The 9,318-nt window shown below is 39.4% G+C and overlaps 2 protein-coding genes across 2 annotated transcripts; one reads left to right on the top strand and one right to left on the bottom strand.

Moving 5' to 3' along the window:
- Positions 1 to 417: 417 nt before the first annotated feature.
- LOC115077283 (olfactory receptor 1019-like) lies at positions 418 to 1,850 on the top strand. The gene has a single exon (XM_029579570.1). The coding sequence runs from the start codon at positions 418 to 420 to the stop codon at positions 1,480 to 1,482; it is 1,065 nt and encodes a 354-aa protein (XP_029435430.1). The 3' UTR covers positions 1,483 to 1,850.
- Positions 1,851 to 2,436: 586 nt separating this feature from the next.
- Positions 2,437 to 6,827, bottom strand: LOC115077284 (olfactory receptor 6F1-like). The gene is made up of 2 exons (XM_029579573.1): positions 5,913 to 6,827; positions 2,437 to 2,490 (listed from the first exon to the last, which is right to left on the bottom strand). The coding sequence occupies exons 1-2, from the start codon at positions 6,825 to 6,827 to the stop codon at positions 2,437 to 2,439; spliced, it is 969 nt and encodes a 322-aa protein (XP_029435433.1).
- Positions 6,828 to 9,318: the final 2,491 nt, after the last annotated feature.

Below are 9,318 nucleotides of genomic sequence, written 5' to 3' on the forward strand. Positions count from 1 at the left end.
CTTTTGGTAGACTTGAAATTTGGCTTTCTTTCTTGTCTTCTGACTGAGCTATGAAGTTATGCAGTGAACTGTGGCATCTTCCATTCTGTAACACATTGGTCATACTGGGATAAATTGTCAACAGCCCCATTTGCATCCCCCAAAATGTGTGTTCATGTCCTTTAGCCACATCACAACCAATTTTCTAATTGAATTTAGGGAGGAAACTTGTGTTTGAAAATCATCTTGGTTTGCGCTTGCTTAGAAGAATGGATGGAACCTTACTGGCAGGCGTCCTATTGAGAAAGTAGCCCCTTGTTCCTGAAGAGAGGATCTACAAGGACTCAAAATGCTTTCAGGAAAATTCTCATGTTGGTTCTAAAAAAACGTATCAAAATCCACAAATATCCCAGCTAGCTCTTTTTGAGGATTAACTTAATGCAGTACATTACCTCCACGCCACTGGTTCTTCCAGCAGATGCATTAATCATAGAAAAAGAAAGGGGGAAACAAGTGTATTTGGAGAAAGAGAATGAAACTGATGTGATTGAGTTCATTCTATTGGGCTTTTCAAACTCTCCACAGCTGGATATCCCTCTCTTCTTGGTGTTTTTGGTCATATACCTTTTAACAGTACTGGGTAACATGGGCATGATGTTCATTATAAGGACTGACCCTAGACTGCACACACCCATGTACATATTTCTTAGCAATTTGTCTTTTTCAGACGTTTGCTTTGTCTCTGTCTCTGTCCCCAAACTGCTACAAACCCTGCTCTCAAACACCAAAGCCATTTCTTTTGCAGGTTGCATGACCCAGCTGCACTTTCTCATTTACTTTAACACCACTGAAATTTTCCTGCTGTCAGCGATGGCCTATGACCGTTACGTAGCCATCTGTAACCCCATGCGATATCTACTTGTCATGAACAGTAGGGTTTGCCTCCAGCTCATCATCAGTGCCTGGACAGTGAGCCTTTTTAACTCACTGGCACAGACTCTTCTCATCGTGAGATTGCCTTTCTGCCACTCCAACAAGATCAACCATTTCTCCTGTGATATTCCACCACTTTTGAAGCTTTCATGCAGTGACACCTCCCTAAATGAAATGTATATCTTCACAGTGTGCGTCATTTTGGCAGGATCCTCTTTCTTCCTAATCTTGGCTTCTTACATCCGCATTGTTTCCGCCATCCTGAAAATCAACTCAGCAGAAGGGAGGCACAAAGCTTTCTCCACTTGTGTTTCCCACCTCACTTGTGTTACTTTGTTTTATGGGGCAGGCTTTATAAGATATGTACGTCCCTCTACCAGTTACTCCTTGGACCAGGACAGGTTTGTCTGTGTGCTGTATAGTATCGTGACCCCGATGCTAAACCCTGTAATCTACAGTCTGAGAAACAACGACGTCAAAGAAGCTATGAGAAGGATAATGAGGAAAGTATCATTCATTGCAGAAAAAGGAAGTGATTCAAATCAATTGTTTTTCATTACAAAGAGATAGGATCAGTATCAAGGATCAATGAAAGTATGTTCAATTGTCTTGGGTGGGTTTTTTATAATATCATTTTACACAATTGTCAGTTGTCTTCCTCACCTTTTTAGTCTTACTCCCAAATCTCCTTTCCCTTTTTTGGCCTATTTATGAATGAAAAAAGGTTTATGAGACCATTATGTCTGTATGTGCGTGCCCTATTCACACTAAACTTGCAATACACATCATAGGATCCCAGTGTATTCTGACAGGGATAGGATTTTTTTTTCCTTTATCTACTTGAATGTGTGGATATGTATGTGTGTGTGCGTATGTGTCCCAGAATGTAGGCTCCCAACATATAGGCTTAACTTAAACACATAGGGCCTGATTTTTAAAAGCATTTACTTGAGTAAAACTGGGCTTTATTCGAGTAAATGCACTTTACTCGAGTAAGTGGGTTTTTGAAAATTGCTACAATATATGCCATTGAATTGTCCATAGGATTTACTCACATAAATGCACTTTAAGTGAGTAAATAGCGTTTGAAAATTGCTACAATAGTAGTTACATTTATGTGCATAACTCCTTTTGAAAATGACCCCCATAGTTTATCGTACTAAAATGTTACCATACTATGATGGCACATGTTTAATTTGTAATCTATACCACTTATAATTTTTTTTATCGTGCCTTTCTGTAAACTGTTGTGATGGTTATCCAACTTAACAACGGTCTAGAAGAGTTTTTAAATAATTAAGTAAATAAATAAATAAATAAATTGATTCCTCATTTCTGCATGGAATTTCTCATTTATATATATATACTTAGAAAGTTATTCAATTTTCGCCATCCTCTCACGCTTTATTTTTAATTCCCACATCTCTGTTTTTTTCACACTTTATTTCTTTTTCTTATAACCGTACTTCAGATGTACTAATACAGCCCTTGGCTTTTTCTGATGTTTCTCAGCATAAAATCACCTTAATGAGGGTTAACAGTAATTGTGATTCCCCCTAATTGTGTGGCTCTGCAGTGCTCAGTAAAGGGAAGCGCTATAGAGAGGGGTAAGACTGGAGTCCAAAGTTTTAAAAAAAAGCACACACCCACAAAAAATCATTAAGGAGATTTCAGAGAGATAGGGGCATCATAATTTAGCAGGCTGTTTTACCCGTGCTCATCACTGTCGGCCGGAATTTAAGAGATCATCAACCCACCAGTAGTTCAATGGTGCACCGGAAGAAACCACACTTTTCAAAGGCAGGATCCTAATGTTTGACACCAAAGCCATTCAGCTCCCCACCAGAAGGTGTCAAAGGCTCTCCCTGTATTGGTTTCTTAAAACAAGTTCCTTCATCTGCTCCTTCCAGGTTTGCAACATTGGAACATGAAGAGAAAATGGACAGGCGTGATGGACCCTGTGTTCCCTATCGGCCCTCACAATCAAGCTTTCATATTCCACGGCAGGGGCCTTTGAGGGCTGCAAACCTGTCTATTTTTTTTTAGGATTTCCGTGATGGATATTCATCCATGAGCTGTGTTTACATGCATTCCCTCTTAGTCGGAGATTGCTGTTGCCTTGACTGGGATAGATTTTAATGGGGAGAGGGAACAGATGGGGAAATAACCCCGGCAACTGTGTGAATTGCGCAGGAGCTTTATTGAGACACATTTTGTTTGAACTGGAAGTCCAAAGAAGCCAAAAATAAATATATGCAAGTCTGTTCACCATTTCTGGTGAGAAGCGTCCCACATTAGCTAATTGTTGAAGTGCACTGTTAGCAGCTATTAGTCATATGTTAATTAGGGATGTACTTTCTTTCAAAGTGACATAGGGAATATCAACTACATTTCCTGTGTTGATTTGTTTCATTTCCTAAATGAAACAAAAGGACAACAAACAAAATTGTATTTTTTTTTCATTTGGCTCTTCCCTGCCCCCTCCCCCCTCCCCATGGGATGGAAGCTTTCCCTCCATCCCATTTTGTAGTATGGCAATGGGGGATTTTTCCTGTTTTAGTTATATACTAGAGATTGGGTAACCTTGGGGGGGGGGGCAGGAGGGATGGACTTTTTAAAAGTTTATGGCATGGGTTTATTTGGCAGGGGTGGGGATGGGGGGATGGGGTTGACAGACAGCCTTTTAATGTGCACTGCCAAAATTATGTGATGACATGTTTTTAGTGTGTCGTATTTGCTGATAGGGTACACTAAAATAGAAACTTAATGGGTCCCACCTAAAAAAAAAATAGGAAGAAAATAGCAATAAAAGAAAAATGAAAAACAAAATGAAAAAGTTTTGACTGCACACTCCTAATGTGAATTAACATCTGTTCTAATGAAGAAGGCATGTCTAGTCTGTAAATGATGTCTGATTATGGTTTATATTATGATACCTATAAAATTAGGGCACTGTAGTGTTTTTATGGTATTTGTTAAACAAGGCAGTTGGATAATGCATTTCTGTAATTAAATCAACACAAAATATGAACCTACAAAATAAAGCAGAATAAAGAATTCTGTATCTTTCTCTCCATGTTTCAAAGTTGAATGCTTTATCTGTTAATATCACAACCCAATTACCATCTATTTTATTACTGACTGATGTCAGTCCACAATGATGTCTGCATCACAGCAAGCATATGGTTGCACTGCATAGATGTCTGGCCACTTTTCCACCAATCTAGAAATGTTAATGGTGTGACTGTGAATACGCTGGTAACTCACTCAGCCAAAAAAAGAAGAAAAAAGGCAGATTCTATTCATTTCCCAAACAAAATGTCAGTGAAGTCATAGCTCAATGGCTGTAAATGCTTCCGCTATGATCTTCAAAAAATATGGAACAATCAGTTCATTGCTAGATGTATCTAATCATGCCCAAGGAACTTTCAGTGCACTAATAAATTATTAATCCACTAAGGAAGATTGCTGTTCAGTTAAGAAAGGACCCTATTCACCTATAAGGGAGTATTAGCCATTATTCAATGGGAACAGCTAGTAGTCAGATCCAAGGTACATGCATATTGTGTCGGAGGAAACTTTGGCTTGAGGCCTTTGGCAATGAGATGTTGCTGCAATGATTGGGATAGATGGGGGTAAGGTGACGGATTAAACATGGCACCAGATATGGGTGTGCATTCGTTCCCTACGAATTGGTAATCCGCAATGTATAGGGCCATATTTGTTGTATTCGTGGGGAAGCGAAACGTATCGCGATTCCCCACAAATACAATGAATCTTCATCAAAATATTTGGTCGCCTAAAGGAGCCAATTTAAACAAATCCCCCCCACCCTCCTGACCCCCCCAAGACTTACCAAAACTCCTTGGTGGTCCAGCGGGGGGGTCCGGGAGCCATCTCCTGCACTCATACTCTTGGCTACTGGTATTCAAAATGGCACTGATAGCCTTTGACCTACTATGTCACAGGGGCTACCGGTGCCATTGGTCAGCCCCTGTCACATAGTAGGAGCACAAGATGGTGCCAGCCATCCATTGCTCCTACCATGTGACAGGGGTTGACCAATGGCACAGGTAGCCCCTGTGACATAGTAGGTCAAAGGCTATCGGCACCATTTTGAATACCGGCAGCCGAGGATGTGAGTGCAGGAGATGGCTCCCGGACCCCCTGCTGAACCACCAGGGAGTTTTGGTAAGTCTTAGGGGGGTCAGGAGGGTGGGGGGCTGTAGTTATTTTAAGTTTAGCTGGGAAACAAATAAGAATTAACGTATAAACGTATCAGGGGGCCCCCTTGCCGAATGCAATGTATCTGCCCCCGACGAATACAAATCCCGAATGCAACATATGGCGTCCCTCTGCACATCCCTAGCACCAGAGCTCCAATAGGCTGGCTCCAATTGAACTAGGAGGAGGAGAAGGAAAATGCCATATGCAGGAGGTGGGGGGAGAAGAGAAAAATGACCTTGCTGATGCTGAGCTTCATTGGAAATATTGCTGATCTGGTAGCTTGTAAGCATGTTCTATACCAGTGATTTGTTTTAAAGCATGCTTTTCCAAATTCTTACAGAGGGTTATTTCTTAGTACAGATGCAGTATTTTGAAACTTGGATCAACAATGTCCTTTATCAATGAACTAGGAATTTCCACCATGAATTGCTAACAGTCTCTGCCATTTTCATGGATGAATAATTGCTGCCAATAATAAATGAATGATTAATTCAACAATTTGGGACATAGCATTATCCTCATGCCATCAAGAGCTGGGTCCACTTCACAAGTAATCCTTCTCTTTTTTTTTGTAAGTGTCTATAGACAGCTATGATTCCACTTCAGCTGCGGTTCAATTACAATCAATAAAGCCTTCTATATTTTTTTGAGAGCCATCACATCAATCCCATGTCTTAACACATTCTTAATAGAAGGCACTATACCTGTCTCTAATGTCATTAGATATTTCACCTTGGGAAACTTGCTTTTCTCTCAAATACCCACATTTTTGCTGCTGCTTTAGTGAGCGCCTTCTTGACATCTTTATTTCTCAATGTGTATATAAAGGGATTCAGCACAGGTGTAACCACAGTATATAACACAGCTAAGATCTTGTTAAAGTCAAAGGAGCTGATAGTTACTGGCTTAACGTACATAAAAATCATGGCACCGTAGAAGATTAGGACCACGGTGAGGTGTGAGATGCAGGTGGAGAAGGCCTTCTGCCGTCCTTCTGATGAAGGGATTCGTAGTATGGTTGATATGATTTGAACATATGACCCAATTGTTAACAGGCAAGAGCCTAAGAGGATGATGGAGGCAAAGGTCCCAGCTATGGTCTCTGGGAGGAAGGTATCAGTGCAAGAGAGCTTTAACACTGGTTGAAGATCACAGAAGAAATGTTTGATTTTATTAGGGCCGCAGAAATGTAATTGTGAGAACAAAGAGACAGCAATTAAGGTAGCAAGAAAACCACTCAGCCAGGAGCTAGCTGCCAATTGCAAGCAAGCCCTGTTGTTCATAAGGGTCCTGTAATGCAGTGGATGGCATATAGCTAAATAGCGATCATAAGCCATTACTCCCAGGAGGAAACACTCAGTAGACCCCAAAGAACCAAAGAAATACAATTGCATAATGCATGCTAGCAAGGAGACAGACCTGTTCTCAGTGAGGATGTCATACAACATTTTAGGAACAATGTTGGAGGTATAACATATTTCCAAAAATGAGAAGTTGGTAAGAAAGAAGTACATAGGTGTGTGAAGGTGAGAATCATTCTTGATGACTGCAATGATGGTGATATTTCCGATGATTGTAAGGATGTAGACTGAACCAAATAACAGAAAAAGTAGAATTTTCAATTCAGGAAAACTGGAAAATCCTAAAAGTATGAATGTTGTCACTGTAGTTTGATTTTCACTCTCCATGCTTAGCTGAATTGTCTTCTGTCTATTAGAATAAAAAATAACCAATCAATCAGACTGAAGTCATTTGTCAAAGATAAGGTGGGGATTTTAGCAGTATGCATTTGTTTGCCCATGACACAGATGTCCCCCCAAAAATATTTGATCTTTAAAACTACATCTGAACATCTGATTAGAAGCCTAAATAGTGTGCATATGAGATAGTTTATTTATATATTTAAAATATTTATTATGCTCTTATTTTCAAAAAATTCTATGTAAATTACAACTGTTAGAAAAACAAATTAAAACAACAAAATATATTAAACACACAAATATAACAACATAGATAGACTCCCCCAACTCACTCCAATTTTAATAACAGCCCAACTCCCAATATATCATAGAATCCTTCAAACCCTTAAAAAATCTAAAAAAAAATAAATACAAATCCCAATAACATAGTACTTAAAAATCCCTCTGTAAAAATCCATGACTTTTAAGTGCTTACAAAAGTGCAACAAATCTGAAAGTAAGCACATTTCTTTTGGCAGCTGGTTGCAAATTATCGGTTGCAAAAAAAATGTAATGTGCAACCAAAACTATAGTTGCTGTTCCATATAACCAAAAATGCAAATGGAAATCATTCAAAAAGCAGTTTTATCCTAAGCACTGCAATGCATCAAGGACAGTTCCAAAGCAATGTAGTCCCCCGTGCTTCACTGGAGAAGCTGCGTCTGGAAGGACCAGTAGGTATACACACCTTATATCAATTTTCAAGGAGCTTAGCATTTTCAAATTATGTGCCAATAAATGTTTTGAAATGTGTACATTTTCTAATCATTTTGGAGTGTTTGTTAGCACATAATATGAAAGTGATAAGCTCCTCAAAAATGATGTGTAAGCTTTACACTTATTTGTCCCTCCTGACGCAGCCTCTAGGGTGAAACACGTCGGGGGGACTGCATTGCTTTGGAACTGTCTCTGCTGCATTGCAGATCTTCGAATAAAACAGCTTTTTGAATGATTTGAATTTGCATTTTTGAAGTATGGAACAGCAACTGTAGTTTTGGTTGCACATCGTTCCTTTTGCGACAGGCTCGCATGCGTAACCACACTTCGCCTGCTCTGGAAATTGTTGGCATCACAATTGAAAATGCCTTTTGACGCATAACCACCGCTGGAGCCCCCCTCACTGATAGAATCACATCAGTAGCTATCTCAAGATATTGGAAAAGGGTTGAGTGCTCCAGTTACATTTATCATGTCTCTGTACCACGGACTCTTAGCTGTGAAATTCTGCTTGGTTGCCAAACTTGAATAATTGTTATGGTGGGCTAATGAAAGATATCACAACTCACAAACCCATTCAGTTCATTCCTGCATGGGTATGCTATTAGAACCAGGGTAATATTCAAAGGAAAATATAAATGTAATATAATATACTATATTGTAGTAATTTTCAAAAGCCCATTTACCTGTGTTACATAAAACTTACTGACAATTCAATAGCATATATTGGAACAATTGCTTTTTTGCACTAACTTTGCCTAGACTTAAATCTGGCCCTAATTGTTTTATACCCAGGTTGTGTGCTACTAGCTATATTCTCTGAACATCATCTTTTTATCTAATCTTTAGGGGATTGTTTTCTACCAGAAAATCAACTTAGTAGTGTAGGTGATGATGATGACAGTAAAGAAACAATTAGTCCATCCAGTCTGCCAAGTTATTTCTATCAATGCTTTCAAAGATATATCCAAGCTTTCAGCCACAGACTATGACTGCTTGTAACATACACAGTAGCAAGATAACATGATAGGTAATGACAGAAAAATATCAGACTGGCCCTTCCAGTCTGCCCAGTGGAGATTCTTCCACTTTGAGTTGATAAGCATGTAACACATTCTTATATAGAACCCAACATCTACTCCCCACTCTCCAACACATCTTTGTCTTTTACATTCTCAACTCCATCCATATCTGTGCTATGCTTGCCCTAAATCTGGTAAAAGTGCTAGTTTCCATGAACTTCACTGCTAAGCCATGTCAGATCTTGTCATTTTCAACTTTGATTATTAGAAGATCAGCACTTAATCCATGCTTTGGTTCCATGCCTTATTACCAAATTCTGTGATAATCACCACAGCCTCCAAAATAAATAAGGCTGTTGTAAAAAATAAAAAATCCAGATTCCCCTTGCTAATGGAAGGTTAGTTTTAACCATGGTTCCACTATATAGCTTAGCCCAGTCATCTTGGAAACTCTATGAAGTCATACCACTACAATTGATGTTGGAATTGTTGCTCCGTATTCTCCTTATCCACAGCAATTCTTGTCATCTCTCTTTTTTGCACTCTGCTCTCTTGGACAGATGAGCATACTAGATCCCTCACAAACCCTTGCAACCTTATCTGGAACCTGGTTGGGATGATGTTTACATTTCCACATGGCTGTGCACATTCTACTGGTTGTGCTTCCTCTACTTAGCTGAGTAACTCAGCTGCGTTGTACT

This window comes from Rhinatrema bivittatum, chromosome 16 (genome assembly GCF_901001135.1).
Source record: "Rhinatrema bivittatum chromosome 16, aRhiBiv1.1, whole genome shotgun sequence".
NCBI classification, from domain to species: domain Eukaryota; kingdom Metazoa; phylum Chordata; class Amphibia; order Gymnophiona; family Rhinatrematidae; genus Rhinatrema; species Rhinatrema bivittatum.